This window comes from Vicia villosa, unplaced genomic scaffold, assembly GCF_029867415.1.
Source record: "Vicia villosa cultivar HV-30 ecotype Madison, WI unplaced genomic scaffold, Vvil1.0 ctg.001053F_1_1_1, whole genome shotgun sequence".
NCBI lineage: Eukaryota > Viridiplantae > Streptophyta > Magnoliopsida > Fabales > Fabaceae > Vicia > Vicia villosa.
In genome coordinates this window covers 105,696-132,288 of record NW_026705461.1, presented here as the reverse complement: position 1 = coordinate 132,288, position 26,593 = coordinate 105,696, and the positions used below count along the sequence as shown (strand labels likewise).

At 34.2% G+C, this 26,593-nt stretch overlaps 1 protein-coding gene across 1 annotated transcript; it reads right to left on the bottom strand.

The window, feature by feature from the left end:
- Positions 1-20,863: 20,863 nt before the first annotated feature.
- Positions 20,864-23,842, bottom strand: LOC131632935 (vignain-like). Its single transcript, XM_058903650.1, has 4 exons — positions 23,365-23,842; positions 23,042-23,274; positions 22,778-22,915; positions 20,864-21,311 (listed from the first exon to the last, which is right to left on the bottom strand). The coding sequence occupies exons 1-4, from the start codon at positions 23,810-23,812 to the stop codon at positions 21,051-21,053; spliced, it is 1,080 nt and encodes a 359-aa protein (XP_058759633.1). The 5' UTR covers positions 23,813-23,842; the 3' UTR covers positions 20,864-21,050.
- Positions 23,843-26,593: the final 2,751 nt, after the last annotated feature.

Genomic DNA, 26,593 nt, shown 5'->3' with positions numbered 1-26,593 from the left:
TTCAAACAGATGAACAAAGAGTAAACAGTAAACAACACAGGAAAATTGTTAACCCAGTTCGGTGCAAACACACCTACATCTGGGGGCTACCAAGCCAGGGAGGAAGTCCACTATAAGTAATATTAATTCAAGGTAATACAACTCAATATTACGCCTCTCACTTAATATCTACCCAATGCAACTTCAATCTAAACAACTAGACCAGAGTTCCTACTCACTCCCCCTCAATCACAGCAGTGATGAAAAACTAACAGACGAAAAGCAACAGAAGACACTCTTCAAAAACACAACTTGATCTTGCTTAAAAGCTTTGATCAAGTACAATAGTACTCTTGCTTAAAAGCTTCAAGTACTTTTTACAACTCAAAACAGAAACACCTAGACCAAGACAATCATCATGATGATTGTTTGGCTTACAAGAAAACTACAACAAGAAAACTAAATCAACAAAAGCTCTAACAGTTTCTTTACACAAAAACCCTAACGGCAACAGCAGCTCCTACACGGATTAAAAACCCTTCAGACAATACAGCAAATGGGCCTTGGATCCACAAAATAGTTTTTGCCCTAATTAAACCAAATCTCCATTATACAAGGAATTGATAATAGTAATCATCCAAGACGTCCTTTAAACACACCAGAATCCATTATTACCAAATATAGCGCATAAGGTCTTGACAGAACATACAACCATAAGAAGTAATAGAAAATAACGAACAGCTGCGAATGTCATGACATCGGCCTTGACATCAGGTAAAGGCCTGTATTAGGAAGCACATCACAACAACAGAAAGTATGTCATGACACTGTTTTTGACAAGATAGAGCCACAATCAGTTTTACCAAAAATTACAGCCAATCAACAACATCTACAAACTCCCCCTTTGGCGAATTTTTGGCTAAAACACTAATAGATGCAAAGCAGATACCAGAGCATACAGCAGCCAACAACAGAAAAATAAATTCTGTAAGAAAACAGCAGCAACTTGATTCAACTTGATTAATCACCAAAAAAAAACAACTACTTAATCAATTGTTACAGAAACCACTTGTCATTGTTAGGGAGAACCAGAGAACACCCAAATAAAGGGAACCAAAAAAAAAACATGTCCAAGTAAAAAAAACCAAAAGATCACCAGAACAATAAGATAACCATTACAACCAACACAACCAAAAGCACACACACTACTCCCCCTTTTTAGCCACAAAAGGAGCCAAGCACCAAATGAAGATTTAATCTTCAGAGCCAGCAGTACCATCATCATCCTCCTCACTCATCTCTTCATCTCTGGAGCTACTAGACTTATATTCATCCTCACTATCAGCATCCATATCATCATTCATCTTCTCACCATCACCACCAACAGCATGATCAACATCACTATCAGCAGACTGCTCAAGACTGAGTATAAGCTGTTCAAGCTTCATCTTCCTATTTTCCAACTCTTTGCAGGTCTCCTTCAGCTCAGCTATAACAGAGGCTTTGGTCACAGACTTGCTAGTTTGAGATGTCCCAGCAGATGTTGAGGCATCAGTCCTTTGAAGCAGCTTGTAGTGAAAAGTCAAAGCACTTTCCCTTTTGCAAACAGAATCTTTAGCTTTCAAGATGCCAGGGTATTGCTTTAGGATGATTCCACATATTAGGGATGGAAAGGCAATAGGAAGCTTAGTAGCAGAGGTACCTGCATGTCTCATAGTCTGGTCAAAAATATAGGTTCCATAGTCAAACACAGTCTTGGTCCCTATAGCATAAATGAATCTTCCTAAACCAACAGCAATGGTAGAGGTGTGATTGGTGGGCACCCAGTTGGCAGAGCCAATTTTATGCAGCAGAGCATACTTAACAGTCAAGAAACTAGCAGACAGTTTGCTTTTGATGGGCCACTTTTTCACCTTACCCCCAGTGATGGTGTTGCAGACCTCATTATCAGTTACTTCAAGCTCAGGTTGAGCTTCAGCATTTCTACCTAGAAAGTGATTGATAACAACAGGGGAGAACTCTATGCATTTTCTTCTAACATAAACTTTATGAAAATCATCTGTTCTACCATCAGCACAGTCTTGAGATAAATTGACAATAAATTCTTTCACAAGCATTTCATAGCATTTAGAGAATTGAGAAACAGTCTTAATCAAACCTGCAGTTTTGATGAGCTGCATTACCTCTTGATTCTCCAGAGCATCATTTGCTAACTCTCTTTCAAGGGCCAACCTTCTTTGATACACAAATTTCCACTGGATTGCATTGGAAGCATAGTGCAGATATATGTTATCCAAGGGAACATCACGGACCTTTGTAGCAGATTTAGTAACAGCAATTTTCTTCTTGGAGGGAATGTCGGGGACATCACTTGGGACATCAGCTTCAGAGTCAGAGATGCTTCTTTCCTTCCTCTTCTTCACACTAACTTTGCTTCCAGATTTTGAGGGTCCAGTAGGAACTTTCTTCATCTTATCTTTAGTAACAGTCTTCAAAGGAGTAACCTGTGGCTTGAGAGAATGTTGTTGACAGACTTGTTTTCCCTTACGAGCCTTGACCCTGTTGGAGATGCTGGAGATGAGGTCATCATCAGCAATATCAATAGGATCATCAAGATCATCTAGATCCACCACATCATGAACATTAGGGTTTTCATCTTTCTTAGCAGGAACAGCAGAAACCTCTTCATCTTTCTCAGGAGCAAGAGTCTCATCATCTTTGGACTCAGATGCTTCAACATTGATAGCTTCAGATGTTTCAACATCTTTGGCAACAGGGGTCTCATTAACAGATGTCTCAACATCCTTAGTAACAGAAGTCTCATCATTTTTCTCAGCAGATGTTTCATCATTATCAACAGTTGTCTTAACATCTTTATCAACAGGGGTCTCATCATCTTGCACACCTTGATCATCATCGGAAGCAGGCATTTGGGCTAGAGGAACAGAAATTCCTTCAACTTTGTGCCCTTCATTCAAGATTCTGGTAACCATATTTGCAATCGCATTATGAACATAGGAAGTGCCCTCTCTATGTTGGACAGAAAACGTTTCTGGGACAGATCCTCCGGTTGATTTTCTTGCATGCATCTTTCTTGGTTGACTGCGAGCAGAATCGGAAGGAGGGACAGAGTTCAATGGCACAACATCCAGCACAACATCTTGATTGCTCACAACATTTGGTGCCCTAGAACCTGATGATGTTTCAGAGATGGGAGAAGATTTCTTTGAGGAAGGACTCTGAGACATGGTGAGAGAAAATGAGGGGCTGGGTAAGGAGTGATGAATACAGGAACACAGTGAGATAGCGTGAGTGTGGAGGAGAGGTTGTGGAGGAATGGAAACCGTTTGAGTAACTTGCAAGAAGGGGAGAAAATACACTTTAATGTGTAATGATATCCAAGATTTGGAGAGAGAAATAGTGCTGGCCCCACCCACAATTAATTGCCATAGTCTTTCACAAAGACAAATGCCTAATTTGTTTCTTAGATTTTCAGACTTATTTGCATCTAAGACTTTTGTAAAACTGTCAGCAAGTTGAAGATCTGTGGCAGCATGTTCCAAGCCAATTATTTTGTCCTCAACAAGATCTCTGATGTAGTGATGTCTAATATCACTATGCTTGGTCTTGCTGTACTGGATGGAATTCTTTGAAATGTTGATGGCACCTAAGTTGTCACAATATAATGTCATGACATCTTGTGTGACATTGTATTCTGATAACATCTGTTTCATCCAAACAAGTTGAGAACAGCTACTTCCCAAGAAGGAACATCCTCCTGAAGTTCTTTTTCTGTTATCAGCACTGCCTTCCCAGTCTCTTAGATAAGGATGACCAAGTTTTTGGTGCCATAGCTTTGCTTCTTCTTCTTTAGAACATATATTAGAATAGCTGGATTCCTGAGACACCCACAAGAAGCAGTTATTTTTGGATCTGACACCCCTCATTACTACTTCCTTTTCTTCATTAGTAACCACACACTCATCTTTAGTGAAGTTGACTTGGTATCCTTGGTCACAGAGTTGACTGATGCTTATAAGATTGGCAGTCAGGTCTTTGACCAATAGAACATCTTCTAAATTTGGCACTCCTGAACACTCTAATTTTCCAACTCCTTTGATTTCACCTTTAGCTCCATCACCAAAGGTTACATAACTAGTAGAATGACTCTTGATATCAACAAGCAGATTCTTGAGTCCAGTCATGTGTCTGGAGCATCCACTATCAAAATACCGGTCTTCTTTGGCTGAAACTCTAAGAGATGTATGAGCTATTAAAGCCATACTTTTAGGTTTCCATTGTTGCTTCTGAATGGGCATGATCTGCTTAGGTTTGTAAAAAGGAGCTTGATTTGGATATCCATATAGTCTGAAGCAAAAAGGCTTAATGTGTCCAAATCTTCCACAGTAATGACATCTCCATCTTTGAAACTTCTTCTTCATTTCACCTTTCTCGTGATGTTGAGTCACATGTTTTGACATCGGCTTCGACATCTCAGCTTCAGGTTCAGTTCTGCTACTATCTTGGACATAATTCTTTGTACTGACAAATCCTATGCCAGACATATCTCTTGAACTTTTTCCAACCTGCAAGATCTCCTCCAGCATATCTGTGCCATTATTCAACATTTTTACTGATTTAGACATCTGATCAAGTTTGGATTGTAACAGGATAATTTCATCATTCAATTCAGATATAGTTTCATTAAGCTCTTTGTTGTCTGCCTCCAACTGGGCTATGTATTTCTTCTGCTTTTCACCTTGTTGACATACTTCAGCACTTCTGATACAGAGCTTTCTGTAGGAGGTTGCCAGTTCTTCAAAGGATAGCTCATCTTCACTAGAGTCTTCATCTGAGTTGTAGACTCCAGTCAGAGCTGTGACATGTTTGGCTGATTCTTCTTCAAAATCACTCTCAGAATCTTCATCAGACCAGGAGACTGACAATCCTTTCTTTTGTTTCTTGAGATAGGTAGGGCATTCAGCTCTAATATGTCCATACCCTTCACATCCATGACATTGAATCCCTTTACTGTGATTGTATTTTTCTTCTGGTTTATCTCTTCTGCCAGAGTCATAAGATCTACTGATGTCAGATGAGATGTTCTTGACATTAGGTCTTGGCTTCTGATCCATTCTCCTTATAATTTTGTTGAATTGTTTGCCAAGCATAGCTATAGATTCAGATAGATTCTCTTCACTACTTTCCTCTACTTCCTCTCGAGAGTTGGACACAAAGGCTATGCTTTTGTTCTTCTTTTCAGAATTTTCACTGATTCCCATTTCAAAGGTTTGAAGAGATCCAATTAACTCCTCTACCTTCATACTGCTGATGTCCTGTGCCTCTTCTATAGCTGTAACTTTCATATCAAATCTCTTAGGTAGGGATCTAAGAATTTTCCTTACCAACTTTTCATCAGACATTTTTTCTCCCAAAGCTCCTGAGGTATTAGCAATATCGATTAAATTCATATGAAAATCCTTAATACTTTCATCATCCCTCATCCTTAGATTTTCAAACTTTGTAGTTAGCAGTTGAAGTCTTGACATCTTCACTTTGGAGGTGCCCTCATGAGTAGTCTTTAGGATATCCCAGACATCTTTGGCTAGTTCACACTGGTGCACCAGTCTGAATATATTTTTGTCAATTCCATTGAATAAAGCATTTAGAGCTTTAGAGTTGCCAAGCGCCAATGCCTCTTCATCTTTGTCCCACTCTTCCTCTGGTTTAAGAGTTTTGTTGCCATCTTTATCAGTAATAACAGGATGTTCCCATCCTTTGTTCACAGCTCTCCATGCTTTGCTATTCACAGATTTCAGAAAAGCCACCATGAGAGGTTTCCAATAATCATAATTAGAACCATCCAGAATGGGTGGTCTCATTATAAATCCACCATCTTCTTTGTCCATCGAACCAGAAAGTACCTTCCCTAGATCTCACCCAGTAAAAACAGGCAGGGTGCCTGCTCTGATGCCAATTGAAATTCTGGACTCAGACACGCGATGTCTTACAGGATGTCACGACATCATTATCTGAATGTTTTCAAACAGATGAACAAAGAGTAAACAGTAAACAACACAGGAAAATTGTTAACCCAGTTCGGTGCAAACACACCTACATCTGGGGGCTACCAAGCCAGGGAGGAAGTCCACTATAAGTAATATTAATTCAAGGTAATACAACTCAATATTACGCCTCTCACTTAATATCTACCCAATGCAACTTCAATCTAAACAACTAGACCAGAGTTCCTACTCACTCCCCCTCAATCACAGCAGTGATGAAAAACTAACAGACGAAAAGCAACAGAAGACACTCTTCAAAAACACAACTTGATCTTGCTTAAAAGCTTTGATCAAGTACAATAGTACTCTTGCTTAAAAGCTTCAAGTACTTTTTACAACTCAAAACAGAAACACCTAGACCAAGACAATCATCATGATGATTGTTTGGCTTACAAGAAAACTACAACAAGAAAACTAAATCAACAAAAGCTCTAACAGTTTCTTTACACAAAAACCCTAACGGCAACAGCAGCTCCTACACGGATTAAAAACCCTTCAGACAATACAGCAAATGGGCCTTGGATCCACAAAATAGTTTTTGCCCTAATTAAACCAAATCTCCATTATACAAGGAATTGATAATAGTAATCATCCAAGACGTCCTTTAAACACACCAGAATCCATTATTACCAAATATAGCGCATAAGGTCTTGACAGAACATACAACCATAAGAAGTAATAGAAAATAACGAACAGCTGCGAATGTCATGACATCGGCCTTGACATCAGGTAAAGGCCTGTATTAGGAAGCACATCACAACAACAGAAAGTATGTCATGACACTGTTTTTGACAAGATAGAGCCACAATCAGTTTTACCAAAAATTACAGCCAATCAACAACATCTACAAACTCCCCCTTTGGCGAATTTTTGGCTAAAACACTAATAGATGCAAAGCAGATACCAGAGCATACAGCAGCCAACAACAGAAAAATAAATTCTGTAAGAAAACAGCAGCAACTTGATTCAACTTGATTAATCACCAAAAAAAAACAACTACTTAATCAATTGTTACAGAAACCACTTGTCATTGTTAGGGAGAACCAGAGAACACCCAAATAAAGGGAACCAAAAAAAAAACATGTCCAAGTAAAAAAAACCAAAAGATCACCAGAACAATAAGATAACCATTACAACCAACACAACCAAAAGCACACACACTACTCCCCCTTTTTAGCCACAAAAGGAGCCAAGCACCAAATGAAGATTTAATCTTTAGAGCCAGCAGTACCATCATCATCCTCCTCACTCATCTCTTCATCTCTGGAGCTACTAGACTTATATTCATCCTCACTATCAGCATCCATATCATCATTCATCTTCTCACCATCACCACCAACAGCATGATCAACATCACTATCAGCAGACTGCTCAAGACTGAGTATAAGCTGTTCAAGCTTCATCTTCCTATTTTCCAACTCTTTGCAGGTCTCCTTCAGCTCAGCTATAACAGAGGCTTTGGTCACAGACTTGCTAGTTTGAGATGTCCCAGCAGATGTTGAGGCATCAGTCCTTTGAAGCAGCTTGTAGTGAAAAGTCAAAGCACTTTCCCTTTTGCAAACAGAATCTTTAGCTTTCAAGATGCCAGGGTATTGCTTTAGGATGATTCCACATATTAGGGATGGAAAGGCAATAGGAAGCTTAGTAGCAGAGGTACCTGCATGTCTCATAGTCTGGTCAAAAATATAGGTTCCATAGTCAAACACAGTCTTGGTCCCTATAGCATAAATGAATCTTCCTAAACCAACAGCAATGGTAGAGGTGTGATTGGTGGGCACCCAGTTGGCAGAGCCAATTTTATGCAGCAGAGCATACTTAACAGTCAAGAAACTAGCAGACAGTTTGCTTTTGATGGGCCACTTTTTCACCTTACCCCCAGTGATGGTGTTGCAGACCTCATTATCAGTTACTTCAAGCTCAGGTTGAGCTTCAGCATTTCTACCTAGAAAGTGATTGATAACAACAGGGGAGAACTCTATGCATTTTCTTCTAACATAAACTTTATGAAAATCATCTGTTCTACCATCAGCACAGTCTTGAGATAAATTGACAATAAATTCTTTCACAAGCATTTCATAGCATTTAGAGAATTGAGAAACAGTCTTAATCAAACCTGCAGTTTTGATGAGCTGCATTACCTCTTGATTCTCCAGAGCATCATTTGCTAACTCTCTTTCAAGGGCCAACCTTCTTTGATACACAAATTTCCACTGGATTGCATTGGAAGCATAGTGCAGATATATGTTATCCAAGGGAACATCACGGACCTTTGTAGCAGATTTAGTAACAGCAATTTTCTTCTTGGAGGGAATGTCGGGGACATCACTTGGGACATCAGCTTCAGAGTCAGAGATGCTTCTTTCCTTCCTCTTCTTCACACTAACTTTGCTTCCAGATTTTGAGGGTCCAGTAGGAACTTTCTTCATCTTATCTTTAGTAACAGTCTTCAAAGGAGTAACCTGTGGCTTGAGAGAATGTTGTTGACAGACTTGTTTTCCCTTACGAGCCTTGACCCTGTTGGAGATGCTGGAGATGAGGTCATCATCAGCAATATCAATAGGATCATCAAGATCATCTAGATCCACCACATCATGAACATTAGGGTTTTCATCTTTCTTAGCAGGAACAGCAGAAACCTCTTCATCTTTCTCAGGAGCAAGAGTCTCATCATCTTTGGACTCAGATGCTTCAACATTGATAGCTTCAGATGTTTCAACATCTTTGGCAACAGGGGTCTCATTAACAGATGTCTCAACATCCTTAGTAACAGAAGTCTCATCATTTTTCTCAGCAGATGTTTCATCATTATCAACAGTTGTCTTAACATCTTTATCAACAGGGGTCTCATCATCTTGCACACCTTGATCATCATCGGAAGCAGGCATTTGGGCTAGAGGAACAGAAATTCCTTCAACTTTGTGCCCTTCATTCAAGATTCTGGTAACCATATTTGCAATCGCATTATGAACATAGGAAGTGCCCTCTCTATGTTGGACAGAAAACGTTTCTGGGACAGATCCTCCGGTTGATTTTCTTGCATGCATCTTTCTTGGTTGACTGCGAGCAGAATCGGAAGGAGGGACAGAGTTCAATGGCACAACATCCAGCACAACATCTTGATTGCTCACAACATTTGGTGCCCTAGAACCTGATGATGTTTCAGAGATGGGAGAAGATTTCTTTGAGGAAGGACTCTGAGACATGGTGAGAGAAAATGAGGGGCTGGGTAAGGAGTGATGAATACAGGAACACAGTGAGATAGCGTGAGTGTGGAGGAGAGGTTGTGGAGGAATGGAAACCGTTTGAGTAACTTGCAAGAAGGGGAGAAAATACACTTTAATGTGTAATGATATCCAAGATTTGGAGAGAGAAATAGTGCTGGCCCCACCCACAATTAATTGCCATAGTCTTTCACAAAGACAAATGCCTAATTTGTTTCTTAGATTTTCAGACTTATTTGCATCTAAGACTTTTGTAAAACTGTCAGCAAGTTGAAGATCTGTGGCAGCATGTTCCAAGCCAATTATTTTGTCCTCAACAAGATCTCTGATGTAGTGATGTCTAATATCACTATGCTTGGTCTTGCTGTACTGGATGGAATTCTTTGAAATGTTGATGGCACCTAAGTTGTCACAATATAATGTCATGACATCTTGTGTGACATTGTATTCTGATAACATCTGTTTCATCCAAACAAGTTGAGAACAGCTACTTCCCAAGAAGGAACATCCTCCTGAAGTTCTTTTTCTGTTATCAGCACTGCCTTCCCAGTCTCTTAGATAAGGATGACCAAGTTTTTGGTGCCATAGCTTTGCTTCTTCTTCTTTAGAACATATATTAGAATAGCTGGATTCCTGAGACACCCACAAGAAGCAGTTATTTTTGGATCTGACACCCCTCATTACTACTTCCTTTTCTTCATTAGTAACCACACACTCATCTTTAGTGAAGTTGACTTGGTATCCTTGGTCACAGAGTTGACTGATGCTTATAAGATTGGCAGTCAGGTCTTTGACCAATAGAACATCTTCTAAATTTGGCACTCCTGAACACTCTAATTTTCCAACTCCTTTGATTTCACCTTTAGCTCCATCACCAAAGGTTACATAACTAGTAGAATGACTCTTGATATCAACAAGCAGATTCTTGAGTCCAGTCATGTGTCTGGAGCATCCACTATCAAAATACCGGTCTTCTTTGGCTGAAACTCTAAGAGATGTATGAGCTATTAAAGCCATACTTTTAGGTTTCCATTGTTGCTTCTGAATGGGCATGATCTGCTTAGGTTTGTAAAAAGGAGCTTGATTTGGATATCCATATAGTCTGAAGCAAAAAGGCTTAATGTGTCCAAATCTTCCACAGTAATGACATCTCCATCTTTGAAACTTCTTCTTCATTTCACCTTTCTCGTGATGTTGAGTCACATGTTTTGACATCGGCTTCGACATCTCAGCTTCAGGTTCAGTTCTGCTACTATCTTGGACATAATTCTTTGTACTGACAAATCCTATGCCAGACATATCTCTTGAACTTTTTCCAACCTGCAAGATCTCCTCCAGCATATCTGTGCCATTATTCAACATTTTTACTGATTTAGACATCTGATCAAGTTTGGATTGTAACAGGATAATTTCATCATTCAATTCAGATATAGTTTCATTAAGCTCTTTGTTGTCTGCCTCCAACTGGGCTATGTATTTCTTCTGCTTTTCACCTTGTTGACATACTTCAGCACTTCTGATACAGAGCTTTCTGTAGGAGGTTGCCAGTTCTTCAAAGGATAGCTCATCTTCACTAGAGTCTTCATCTGAGTTGTAGACTCCAGTCAGAGCTGTGACATGTTTGGCTGATTCTTCTTCAAAATCACTCTCAGAATCTTCATCAGACCAGGAGACTGACAATCCTTTCTTTTGTTTCTTGAGATAGGTAGGGCATTCAGCTCTAATATGTCCATACCCTTCACATCCATGACATTGAATCCCTTTACTGTGATTGTATTTTTCTTCTGGTTTATCTCTTCTGCCAGAGTCATAAGATCTACTGATGTCAGATGAGATGTTCTTGACATTAGGTCTTGGCTTCTGATCCATTCTCCTTATAATTTTGTTGAATTGTTTGCCAAGCATAGCTATAGATTCAGATAGATTCTCTTTACTACTTTCCTCTACTTCCTCTCGAGAGTTGGACACAAAGGCTATGCTTTTGTTCTTCTTTTCAGAATTTTCACTGATTCCCATTTCAAAGGTTTGAAGAGATCCAATTAACTCCTCTACCTTCATACTGCTGATGTCCTGTGCCTCTTCTATAGCTGTAACTTTCATATCAAATCTCTTAGGTAGGGATCTAAGAATTTTCCTTACCAACTTTTCATCAGACATTTTTTCTCCCAAAGCTCCTGAGGTATTAGCAATATCGATTAAATTCATATGAAAATCCTTAATACTTTCATCATCCCTCATCCTTAGATTTTCAAACTTTGTAGTTAGCAGTTGAAGTCTTGACATCTTCACTTTGGAGGTGCCCTCATGAGTAGTCTTTAGGATATCCCAGACATCTTTGGCTAGTTCACACTGGTGCACCAGTCTGAATATATTTTTGTCAATTCCATTGAATAAAGCATTTAGAGCTTTAGAGTTGCCAAGCGCCAATGCCTCTTCATCTTTGTCCCACTCTTCCTCTGGTTTAAGAGTTTTGTTGCCATCTTTATCAGTAATAACAGGATGTTCCCATCCTTTGTTCACAGCTCTCCATGCTTTGCTATTCACAGATTTCAGAAAAGCCACCATGAGAGGTTTCCAATAATCATAATTAGAACCATCCAGAATGGGTGGTCTCATTATAAATCCACCATCTTCTTTGTCCATCGAACCAGAAAGTACCTTCCCTAGATCTCACCCAGTAAAAACAGGCAGGGTGCCTGCTCTGATGCCAATTGAAATTCTGGACTCAGACACGCGATGTCTTACAGGATGTCACGACATCATTATCTGAATGTTTTCAAACAGATGAACAAAGAGTAAACAGTAAACAACACAGGAAAATTGTTAACCCAGTTCGGTGCAAACACACCTACATCTGGGGGCTACCAAGCCAGGGAGGAAGTCCACTATAAGTAATATTAATTCAAGGTAATACAACTCAATATTACGCCTCTCACTTAATATCTACCCAATGCAACTTCAATCTAAACAACTAGACCAGAGTTCCTACTCACTCCCCCTCAATCACAGCAGTGATGAAAAACTAACAGACGAAAAGCAACAGAAGACACTCTTCAAAAACACAACTTGATCTTGCTTAAAAGCTTTGATCAAGTACAATAGTACTCTTGCTTAAAAGCTTCAAGTACTTTTTACAACTCAAAACAGAAACACCTAGACCAAGACAATCATCATGATGATTGTTTGGCTTACAAGAAAACTACAACAAGAAAACTAAATCAACAAAAGCTCTAACAGTTTCTTTACACAAAAACCCTAACGGCAACAGCAGCTCCTACACGGATTAAAAACCCTTCAGACAATACAGCAAATGGGCCTTGGATCCACAAAATAGTTTTTGCCCTAATTAAACCAAATCTCCATTATACAAGGAATTGATAATAGTAATCATCCAAGACGTCCTTTAAACACACCAGAATCCATTATTACCAAATATAGCGCATAAGGTCTTGACAGAACATACAACCATAAGAAGTAATAGAAAATAACGAACAGCTGCGAATGTCATGACATCGGCCTTGACATCAGGTAAAGGCCTGTATTAGGAAGCACATCACAACAACAGAAAGTATGTCATGACACTGTTTTTGACAAGATAGAGCCACAATCAGTTTTACCAAAAATTACAGCCAATCAACAACATCTACAATAACTATGACACATGATATACAAAAGTACCTAATCAACAACTAAGATCTATGTACAATATCCAAATTTGCACGTAATCCACAACGGAAGATCAAGAAACTTGTAATTGCCTTTAACCTGCTAAGAATCACCTGTGTACTCTTACACAATAGAGAAATACACAAGTATCTAAGGGATTTTTGCATTGTATAGAAACATGTACATTCAGTTCACCAACTCAAATAAGTCACTAATCGGAAACCATACCAAGGCATCTTTCCCCAGCCAACCCTATGTCTAGGATTATCGACGCGGGTCATAGATACGTGTATCATGATTCGACTTTCTTATGGATTTCAGATTATCCATGGGACTCGAACTCACTTCAAGAATCATCGCTCCATATGGGACTCAAACCCATTTCAAGCCTTTTCCTCGTATAGGACTCTAACCCACTTTGAGGTCCACGTCTTCTATGAGACTCTAACCCGTTTGGTTGAATTATGGGAATCTAACCCATTTGGTTGATGCAAAGCAATAATGCATGTATCCTAATTCTTACGTTTCATAAGCATCTCAATATGGAACGAACACGACAATGGGGTTGTTCCCAAATACATGACTAGTTCATCAATCACAACGTTATTGTACTCGTCAATCACTAGGTGATCACATTCACCAAGTCTCAAAACATTAACCCATGTTCCATACAAAGCATATTAGTTCGTGACTAAGCTACAATTCTAGCGACTACTCGTCCACGGTACACACCGAGATACCTTCGCGTCCGAATGTCGCTATCTAAGTCATTTGTCATTACCTAGATTATTCTTATTAGTCCATTCTCCTAATTACAATCCATAGGTTTAACCTTGCTCGTCATTAAGATTTTTAATCATTTAGTACATACACACAAGCAAACAAGTCATAATATAGTTCATAACATACGCATCATTATATCATACATGAAGCACACAAAATAGTTCATTACCAAAAGGAATTTTCGAATAAAGGCTCCTCACCAAATAGGACTTTCGAAACAATGGTTCCTCACTAAATATCCAACCAATAATTGGATCATAAACATGGTTTCTTTTTACCAAAATAGAGATCATTGGAATAGCCTTCCAATATATCCGACCTCACATCAATCTGAGTTACGAATCCGTTTTATGGTAAAAACAGGGAAACAAGTCATAAACACACATACACAACATGAAATTACACATCATACCGAATATTATAAACATAAAAACACAATGACTATGCAAACTCGGTGGTATAGAATGTATCTAGATGTTCACTCAGAAGTACTGAGTGATAAGATTAACAATACATAATGCACATAATAGATTACCTATACAATAATTATAACAAGTAACTAATTAAAACATCAAATGCATATATTAATAGGATAAAACATGGCAAAAAAATACACATATGTATATACTAAGATATAAGACAATGAAGTATTATCATACAACAACACATCACATAATAGCTAGCACACCCATTAATAACATAATAACAACATACACACATGAGCAATAGTTGTAGTACAACTATTATAACATGCATAACTATCATCACACAATATAACATCAGCGATAAGTACATAGTAGCAGTTTAAACACACACATTCAAGATACACGTGAATTCAAAACATATTCATAACAATGTTGATAATAATATATCAAAACTCATATGCATCAAACTACAGTTACAACACAAACACATGAACATCATGTGTTAATATAAATTTTACAAAACCCTAACTCCCATTTTTCATGACATTTTCCCCAATGCTAAAACTATCTAAGAACTCACCTCTTGCAAAGAAGATGATGAATTATTTGAGATGAAAATAGGTGAAGCCTCGTCTTTTTCTTCTTCTTCTTGCGCCACAAGGGTGGTGAGTAAGAAACGTTTTGTTGAGGAGTGTCAACGGTGCCACAGAGGTGGTGAGTAAGAAATGTTCTATGTGGTACAAGAGTTTGTGGAAGTAAGAATAACTTCTGCTTGAGGGGGAGTGTTGAGAATATAACAAGTGAGATAAATAGTCCCACGTTGGATAGGAATGTGGTGACTTGAGCATTTATAAATGGGAGAATCCACTAACCTTTAGGTTTTAGGTGGACAAGTGATGTGTCTCCCACAAAGGTGTATTGCTTCAAGGAAAGTCCCACAAAGTAAGAATGCTCCTCGCTCAGCCCTCCCCGATTTTTGCGCTAAAACCCATGACGACCTTGATCAACATCAGGACATGGTGGTTTGGTATTCATTGACTAAGATTTCATTTCACAAGGATAACAAGGGTATTTTTTCTGGACCACAACTCATTGACTTAATAATATGTGTGGCAGTAAGACGACAGGGATGCCAAAAGTGAAAATGCCATAAATTACAATTGTTAACACCATTGGTCCTAGTAATGTTAGGGGGACTAGTGTTAAGAGGAACATCATAATGGGGGAGACTAAGGCAATAAATTCCTAGGTGAATATTAGTTGCATCAATCATCCTTGTGATATGGGTTTCCCTATATAGTGCAATAAGTGGAATTGAAGTTAACATTGGAATCAAGGAACTTAGTAAATGTATGAATAAAAATAAGGTTGGTGAAAATTTAGGAATCTGTAAAACATCAATGAGGTAAAATTTATTGTTAAAGTATATGGTACCATATTTATTATTAGAGATAGTGGAACCATTGGGAAGTTTAATAGTAATATTAGGGATCTTAACTAGATTTTCGAAATGAGCAAGACAATGGCACACAAGGTTTGTGGTACCAGTGTCAAGAATCCATGTTTTAGTTTTATCTAGGAAATAATAAGTATGGAGAATACCTGGAGAGTTGTTTATTGTGGTTTGAAAGTGTTGAATGTTGGATGAGCTTGAATTCAACGATTGTGGATGAAGAGCAAACAATACTTTATGTTGACCTTTAGTGAAATGAGAGACAACTATGTTGGGTTGTTGATCATTTGATTCTTCATGTTGAATATCTTCAGAAGTGTCAGCAAAAGTGGTGGCTTGATGAATATTTGATTTCTTGAGATACAGAGGCAATCCATTATTCTTGAAGTATACTTAAATAGTTTGTCCAGGTTTGTTGCAGCAACTACAAAACTTAGTTCCTCTACCACGACAGTATAGGAAGTTTTTTGTTGTGAGAATGTGGAAGATGTGGATTATGAATGGGTTTGGAGAAATTAGCAAGAATATTGTCTTCATCACCAGGTGGAGGATTTGACTAATGATTTTAATGAATCAGCATGGGAAAACCCTGTTTATCTAAGGGAGAAGGCTTATTAGAATTATTTGGGACCGTACTAGAATGTATTGCAAATTTAAACTTTTGAGGAATCTGAAGACATAATCATTTTTTCTATAATATTTTAATGTAGGGATGAGATTATAAGAACATTTGGGAGTACAAGAACAAATGGGAAGTGGACAAAAAATTTTAGTTCTTGCCAAAGCTTCTTCAGAGTGGTGTAAAACTAAGTTATGATCTGATCACCTTGATGAAGGCTGGATATCTCTTCTTAACGGTCAAAAATACAAAAAATATCTTATTGATGATAACAATCATGAAGCTCTATCCAAATGTCGTGTGAAATATTCATCCAGAGAACGTTTTGAGCTATTTTCCTTCAATTAAATTTGTTATCCAAGACATCACCATAGGATCACATTTGTCTCATGCAAGAGAGACAATTGGTTTCATTAGGAAGAGAAGCAATATTGAAAGTGAAAGAAAAAAATATATTATAGGGCTTATCTAATGATACCATGTCAAATCACGTCCATTGGACATCATAACCAAAGTAATATTCCGTTAAGAAATATTAAAATGGAAATGAAAAAGAAAAAAGAAAGAAAATATTTTTATTTCATGTTATCATTCTCAGTGTCTACATTTATACATGTTGGTTATAACTAAAATCCCACTAATGTAGCAAAGTTATTATCTACAAAGTTAAGGATTAAGAATTGGTAAGTTATATTTAACACGTACTTTTAGAAAGATCAAATATATCATGTTTTAAGAAGATATGATGAATTGATGTAAGGGAGAATTAGGAGATTGTGATTGATTGGTGCTTTTTAGATGTGGTGTTTGAAATATAAAAGAAATGTTTAGCATATATGATGAATGTAAGGGAAAACCTAGACCTAACTAGGAATTCGTTTAGAATCTATAATATAAGAAAATTAATGGTTGTGGAAAAACTTAAAATACCCTTATTTGATTTTTTGCCACCACATTAAAATTGTGGTTTTTTGGCCTTTGTATCATAAAGTTCTTAATTTTATTATTAAAATAATACAACTCTTATATTTTATCAAACTTATCAAATATCTCTCTCTATTTTCTATTTTTTTTCTCTTTTATCACTCTCTCACTTCTTTCTTCCAAAAAAATTCTATCAATCTATAATATAAGAAAATTAATGGTTGTGGAAAAACTTAAAATACCCTTATTTGATTTTTTGTTACCACATTAAACTTGTGGTTTTTTGGTCTTTGTACCATAAAGTTTTTAATTTTATTATTAAAATAATACAACTCTTATATTTTATCAAACTTATCAAATCTCTCTCTTTATTCTCTATTTTTTTTCTCTTTCATCACCCTCTCACTTCTTTCTTCCAAAAAAATTCTACCAATCTATAATATAAGAAAATTAATGGTTGTGGAAAAGTCCAAAATAACCTTATTTGATTTTTTGCCACCACATTAAAATTGTGGTTTTTTGGTCTTTGTATCATAAAGTTCTTAATTTTATTATTAAAATAATACAACTCTTATATTTTATCAAACTTATCAAATCTCTCTCTCTATCCTCTATTTTTTTCTCTTTCATCACTCTCTCACCTCTTTCTTCTAAAAAATTTATATCAATCTATCATATAATATAAGAAAATTAATGGTTGTGGAAAAGTCCAAGATACCCTTATTTGATATTTTGCCACCACATTGAAATTGTGGTTTTTTGGTCTTTGTACCATAAAGTTCTTAATTTTATTATTAAAATAATACAACTCTTATATTTTATCAAACTTATCAAATCTCTCTCTCTCTCTATCCTCTATGTTTTTCTCTTTCATCACTCTCTCACTTCTTTCTTCCAAAAAAATTCTATCAATCTATCGTATAAGAAAATTAATGGTTGTAGAAAAGTCCAAAATACCCTTATTTGATTTTTTGCCACCACATTAAAATTGTGGTTTTTCGGTCTTTGTACCATAAAGTTCTTAATTTTATTATTAAAATAATACAACTCTTATATTTTGTTAAACTTATCAAATCTTTTCTATTCTCTATTTTTTTTTTCTCTTTTATCACTCTCTCACTTCTTTCTTCCAAAAAAATTCTATCAATCTATAAAATAAGAAAATTAATGGTTGTGGAAAAACTCAAGATACCCTTATTTGATTTTTTGCCACCACATTAAAATTGTGGTTTTTTGGTTTTTGTACCATAAAGTTCTTAATTTTATTATTAAAATAATACAACTCTTATATTTTATCAAACTTATCAAATCTCTCTCTCTCTCTCTCTCTCTCTCTCTATTCTCTATTCTCTATTTTTTTCTTTCATTACTCTCTCACTTCTTTCTTCCAAAAAAATCTATCAATCTATAATATAAGAAAATTAATGGTCGTGGAAAAGTCCAAAATACCCTTATTTGGTTTTTTGCCACCAAATTAAAATTGTGGTTTTTTGGTCTTTGTACCATAAATTTCTTAATTTTATTATTAAAATAATACAACTCTTATATTTTATCAAACTTATCAAATCTCTATCTCTCTCTATTCTCTATTTTTTGTCTCTTTCAACACTCTCTCACTTCTTTCTTCCAAAATAATTTTATCAAACTATAATATAAGAAAATTAAAGGTTGTGGAAAAGTCCAAAATACCCTTATTTGATTTTTTGCCACCACATTAAAATTGTGGTTTTTTGGTCTTTTACCATAAAGTTCTTAATTTTATTATTAAAATAATACAACTCTTATATTTTATCAAACCTCTCTCTATTTTCTAATTTTTTTTCTCTTTCATTACTTTCTCACTTCTTTCTTCCAAAAAAATTCTATCAATCTATAATATAAGAAAATTAATGGTTGTGGAATAGTCCAAAATACCCTTATTTTTGTAAATGATACCTAAACAAAAATGAAGTTTGTATACGGGAAAAAATCTGTTATTGACCTAAATATTTTTATATACGAAAAATTGTATTTATGATCAAATATTTTTTATCAAAAAATGGTATACGGGAAAAAATATATTATTGATCTAAATATTTTAATATACGAAAATTTAATATTGATCCAAATATTTTTATAAATGATACCTAAACAAAAATAATATTTGTATACGGAAAAAATCAATTATTTACGAAAAATGGTATTTATGACCCAAATATTTTTTATTTAAAAATGGTATACGGGAAAAAAATTATTATTGATCTAAATATATTTATATACGAAATTTACTATTGATCCATATATTTTTGTAAATGATACATAAACAAAAATGAAGTCTGTATACGGGAAAAAAAATTATGATTGATTTAAATATTTTTATATACGAGAATTGGTATTTATGATTAGATATTTTTAATCCAAAAATTGTATACGGGAAAAAATCTATTATTGATCTAAATATTTTTATATATGAAATAATCAATTATTTCTCTAATTTTTTTTTAACATTTTTATTTAAAATAAATGATGTATCCAAATTCGCGTAACCGAACAGAACCCGTGCGTATGCACGGGTTTGTTACTAGTTTCATTCAAAGAAAGATGAGTAGTCTTATGAGAATTAGAGTTTCTCACACTTAGAGAGATAACAATAGGAGAATTTGACTTGGCGCCCTCAATATCTTACCAGCACCCCCACATTTGTTTGTTTATATAACACCCTTTGGCTTACAAAAGAAAAAGTTTCATATCATTTGTCAGTTTTTAGAATTTCAACAAAACATGTGCGATTAACCAGATTTTTTTAGCCTCCACGTGCATCCTAACTCTCCGATGTACGAGATGCGCGTATTTTGATGCAGAGCTCGATGCTGCTATTGTTAACGGTGTAGAGAAAATAACTTAAAAGGATACAAATACTCAGGCTAACACGGATGTTGAGGCTCACACTGACATAGTGGTGGCTAGTTGTTGAGGCTGAGACCAAGGTGGAGGCTCAAGCTGAAACAGAGGTGACGACTCAGGCTGATATGAAGTTGTTTGTGCACACACATAGGGGCTTCTTTGAAGAGCTTGCTGATCGTACATGTCTCACTGTGTATGTCAATCATGTGGCATTTAGACTATGGCATAGGGAGGTATAAACGTTTTATTTTATGTGTTTTTTATTTATTACTTATTAATTTAAAATCACTTATAGTTTATACTTTAATTGTTACAAGACCTGTTTGTCATTGAAGGTGCCTACACATAAGAGAAAGTTGAAGAGATTCTCTAATGTCCATATATTTGATGATGTCATAGAAATTGTTGTTGCTGTTTAGTTCCTTTGAGAAATTCTCAATATATTCTGTTTTGAGAAAAAGGAGAATGCACTGACAATATAAAATATTTTTACACTGTCAATCAATCAGGAACGTGTATCTAACTAAGTCACACTTTTAATTTTAAAATACTAATATGACATAGTTGGATGTTATAATTCTATTGGATGATGGTGTAAACCTAGTTTACACTAACACTAACAGTGCACTACTTTTAATTTTTTTTATACAAAATATCATCAACTAGATAAATTTCTATTTTCAATTAATAAAATTAATTTTTTTTCTTAAAATTTTAGGAGGACTTGGCACGTACGTCATCAATAAACTGACTGCATTATCACTCAATAATAGTTTGACAAAAGAATTTAAAAAGATAATTTTGCAATGTATTTCTAAAAAATTAAAAAACAAAAACAAAAAATGTTTCCACAAAATAAACATAAATTTCTATTTCCAACAGAAAAAGATAAAATACAAATAACTTAAAACTTCAAATCGAAACACACATTATTTCTTTTTTATGTGACATAATCCTAGCATAAGAACTTCCATGGTTACATTAACAAATGATTATGAAGTATCACAAATTTTGGTGTGGCAATGGCAGCATTTAAAGTTCATCTTTAAGAATAGAACTTTCTGTTGGGTTGGTTGATGATTTTTTGATTGGATAAGAAGCTTCCATAGCTATGCCACATAGACCTTCTTTGTGAGATATGCCCCTTTGAATTCTAATGTAACCTTGTTCTCCCCATTCACTTCCCCATGAGTTCTTCACTGTCCAATATTTTGTTTTATCTTGAGTTACACCATACCCAACAATTGCTACTCCATGATTCAGATCAGTGCCACAGTATCCATTAAATACTCCCTGTAATTAATTATAATTATATTTTTCTTAACCATTAATCCCATACACCAATATTATCCATAGATTTCCAAAATATTACATAATAGTTATATTAGAATATGTTTAAATAGTTAGAGATAGATGAATAAGTGTAAATGGACTCTTGATCCTCTATTTTATGTTTAAACATGGCTTTGATTCCTTAATTTCTACATCTAACGAATATTTTTCATGATTTGAAATTCAATAATTACAGATATCAGATTGTCAGAAAGGTGAATTTGAATTCACAACATCCTATTTATTTATTTTTATAAAATAATTTTTTTTGGCAATTAAGTTATCAAACAATTATGAGTTTGAAATTTTTAAATAATAATTACATATCTTGTTAGGCTGCATAATAAGTTGACAAGCCACTAATGAATATGCGATAATATATTTTTAAATTTTATTTTTAAAATTGTTTATATTAATATATAAATATGAATGAATAATACTTTCAAAGATTGAATTGGACCAATAAATTTAATTATATGTATGTATTGTTAGGCCCTCGCTATTTTTTTATCCCATTAATCAACGTGACTTTTGAGTAGGGGTAGCAATGTCCGTCCCGGTCCCTTTTTTTAAAACTCGGAAAATAAAAGTATGGGACGGTCATATTTAAGAATGCAGGCCTAAAATCTTTGTCCGTCCTGCAAATAAGTGAGGGTGAGGCAGAGCGGGTCCGCAGACATTGAAAGTTTTAAATTAAAAAATTGTAAAATTGTATGAAAAAACCTGTGCTTGCATAAAAACAATACGGTGTAGGGCTGACACATTAAAGGTGTGAGCCTAAATTTCTGGCACATTTTACAAAAAAAATACAGACAAAATAAACATGACGGGCCAAGTTCATTCACCCCTACTTGTGAGTAAAAGCACCTCAAGTTAATGAATGAGGCAAAATTTCCTATAACTTTAAAAATTGAGTGATTGCATATACAAATTTAAAAGTTATGACTTAAAATCATTAATCAGACAGAATAAAAACTATTAAAAATACATTTAAACTTCATTTTTCATCTATTTTTGTTTAATGCATGTTTGGATTCTCTTTATGAGTCTCAAAAATACTTCTAGTCCACTTCAACTTGTAAAATTGATTTTTTTTTTGTTGTTGATATTTTTCCAAAATTAATTCCCCTCCTCCAAAAACAATTTTAGTAGAAGCTATAATTCTTAAATTTTTAATTTAGTAAAACCAATTCTAAATATTTTAAATATTATTTATTACAACTCTTTTAAATTTTTTTTCTGTTAAAACTATCCCAACAACATTAATTGATAACAATCATTTCTATACGATTGTATTCTAACATAAATCAATCCTTTTAAATTCAATTATGTTGAAATCATTTCTAACAAATTCAATTCTCTCAAAATCAAGTATGTCCACTATCAATCTAAACACTCCCTTAAGTTAACTAGAGTTAAAAATTTACCTCAGAATATAACTGGAAATCATATCCCCCAGCATCAATAGCTACAGAAATAGGTTGTTTGGCAGCAGCTTTCAGCAATGCAGCTTCATTATTTGTAGGCACATCTTCATACCCATCAATTGAGACTGCCTTATCCTCCTACATTAAATGAAAATTGGTAAATTAATTTGGATATTACGTGTTCTTTACCTTTTCAATTTTCATTTCAATTAATAAATATAAAATACCGTAGATAGAGTATTTCTCTCAACCATTAAATCTAACCTTTTTTACATCACAAGTTCCATCTTTTGCAGCATAAGGATAATTGCTTTCAGTTGTTATACCATTTTGTTTAATAAACTCAAACGCATAGTCCATCAACCCACCATTGCATCCTTCATTTTCTTTAGTGTCACAATCCACAAGTTCTTGCTCAGATAATGAAACTAGTTTTTGTGTCTTTATTTGGTTTATACCTTCAACCGCTACAATAGTCGAAAACGCCCAACAACTACCTATACAACAATCAAAACAAATGAAAATGAGACTATGTTCAATAGTTCAGACATATTAGTTATTCAATAAATTTAAATTATTTTGCTTACCGCATTGGCCTTGATCTTTTACGCCCGTGACAGCACCTTTCTTTCTCCAATCAATTGAAGAAGGAACATTTTCCACGTTCTTGTACATGAATGTTCCATTTTCATGTGACATACCACGAAACATTCTATGATGACTAACCTTAGAATCAGCATAGATCCTTCTAAATTCATAGTTTGTCATGTCTGCAAACCTATTCAACTTAAGCTTGTATGGCTTATCTAATTTATTGGTATTGTGAACATGCATAACATTGGCTTTGAACACGTTGAAGCGATTATGTTTCTCATCAAGGCTTCGAGTAACTGTGTGGTGACTTCTCCATCTTTCGTACAAATCCCATAAAGTTTTCTCTGATTCTAAATCATGTTCGTTGAAATCAAAGGTGTTGGCTATTGTAAAAATTAAAGCGAGGGATAACGAAACAAACATGAGTTTCTTCATTTCCATTTTGTTGTGTCGTGATGGAAAATATGAAAGGATTCCAATCCTTTATATAGAGAAATGAAAAGTTACTTGGGTTAAGGGAGATAAGTTAAAAGAATGGATAGGAAACAACTTAATTTAAAAGTTTCTTATGTGCATCAACAATTAATGTTGGCATTTTCAAAATATGAGAGCAATTAATTAAGTTAAAAAGTGAAATTACTTCCTTAAAATTAGTTCTAGTATTAATTGTTGAGAAAATAACAAAAATAAAAAAATAAATTTTTTCTCACGCATAAACATACAACAAAGAAAAAAATTCAAAAATAAAACTCACAAAAATATAATTCAACTTGTAAATTACATGGAGAAAATTACTAACCCTTCCAACAAATTGTCATTTTAAAAAAAGAATTACAAATCTTCCAAATTACAATTTTGAAAAAAGAAATTGTAAATCTTCTCTAAATTATAATTTTAAACGGAAAAATTGTAAACTCTTTCTAATTATAATTTTTAGACAGAAAAATTGCTAACTCTCTCTGAACTATAATTTTTAGACGGAAAAATTACAAACTCTCTACTACAATTTTTTGACAAAAAAATTGCAAACTTTTTCAACAAACTATTTTTTGATAGAAAAATAAAAAACCCTCTCTAGATACACAACTACCTAAATCATCAATACACCAAAAAGATTACATTTTGTTGTTATATAAAAAACTAAAACTATTTATCTCTATTTATATTAATACTCAAATTCTATTTTCTTACTATTACGTGATGTGCGACGTAGGATTTGGATGAATATACTATTTGATTTAATATTAATTAAAAAATATAATTAAATACTAATAATAATCACTACGAAAAAAACGCTCAGTAGTGACGTGAATATCACGCCACAAACAGAAAAAACACTTCACAAACCAATATTTGCGACGCAGCCATTTACGCCGCAGGAGGCAAGTGGCAACTTTTAGTGACGTGATTTTCACTTCACTATTCAGTGAAGTTAAAATCACGTCGCAACATTTGGACCAGAGATTAATGCACTTTCAGTCAGAGCAGGCGTAGTAGCATTTGGTCAGAAAAAGCATCTTCATTAGTGACGTGATTTCCATGTCACTACCTAGTGATATGAAAATCACGTCACTAAATTTGCCTAGGAGTAAATGAAAAACGTATTGATATGTATGAAGTTGCGACGTGATTTCCATGTCACTTAGTGACATGTAAATCACGTCACTAATATTTTTTTTTGCAAAAACCAAATATATATATATATATATATATAATTAAATTAATAAACTAAATATATTAAAATTAATTAATAAAATTTATAAATTAATTCAATAAACTAAATATTCTAAAATATAAAAATTAAGAAACTAAAGTTATACAAAAACGCCCACGTGATAAACCCGTTAACTCCTTCTATAAAATTAGGTTTAAGTGCACGTCTTCCTGGTTCCAATCTATCGTACATCCAACTACGATAATACAAATAATATTCCATACTGCACATATATCCAATCATTCTCTTTTTAGTAATAATAATTAAACATTTACTTATATCAACTATAAGTAAATAATTAAACATTTACTTATATCAACTATAAGTAAATAATTAAACATTTCCTTATATCAACTATAAATAAAATATTATTATATTATTTTTTAAAAACAAGATAATATACTTCACACTATAATAAACATTTTTAAAACAAAATAATATATTATTTTTTAATAACTATGTAATAACATTCTTTTAAAATGTTGTTTAAAAAATACTACTTCACACTATTTTGTTCTTAACAAATTTATTATTCCTTTTAAGAAATATAAAATATAATTCTACTCTATTGTATTTTATTTTAAATATACATACCTAATATATCTCATTTCTAATAACATTTTATTTATAATATACAAACTTATTATATCTAATATATTTCATCAATTTTTATGATCTCTAATCATCAAAATTCAATTATACCTAATATACTAACTTATTATACCTAATATATTTCATCAATTTTTCATCATCTCTAATCATCAAAATTCAATATTCAATCTATTTTAACAATCTACTTTCAACTCTAATCATCAATTTTTTTAACCTTCAACTCTAATTTCCAACTCTAATTTTCTACAAAACTAACATTCATCAATTTTTTAACCTTCAATCTAATTTTCTACAAACCTAACATTCATCAATAAAAAAAACCTAAAGAAAATAAAATGCCAAAAATACCTCTATCTTCCTCTATTAATCTTTTAACAATCTTCAAATATCTTCTTCAAATGCTCCTTCAATCACAAATATTACACCTAAAAAAATTTAAAACACAAAGAAATAAATTATACCAAAACGAAAATATTAAATAAAATAACAGAAAATTAAAAAAGATTTGAAAATTACCTTAACTATTTTACAATTGGGAAGGAAGAGGATGGAATTTGAGAGAATGGGAGAAGAAAATTTGAGAGAAAATGGAAGAGAATGGATTGAGAGGAAGAAGAGAGTTTGTGTTCTGGAACGAGAGAGAGGAAAAGAAGTGTTTTGGCAAATGTGAATAAACATTTTAGCGACGTGATTTCCACATCACCACGTTGCGAAATGAAATTCACGTCGCAACAAACATACCGTCCCAGCCCACGTGCTCCTTGTCAGTCAACTCTGGCATTAAAGTTTTTGGGTTTTTGCAATTTTTAGTTGCGATGTGATTTACACGTCACAACTGAATTTTAAAAAATTCAAACTTCCCCCCATGTGCATATCTGACGCCAATTGTTTTTTAA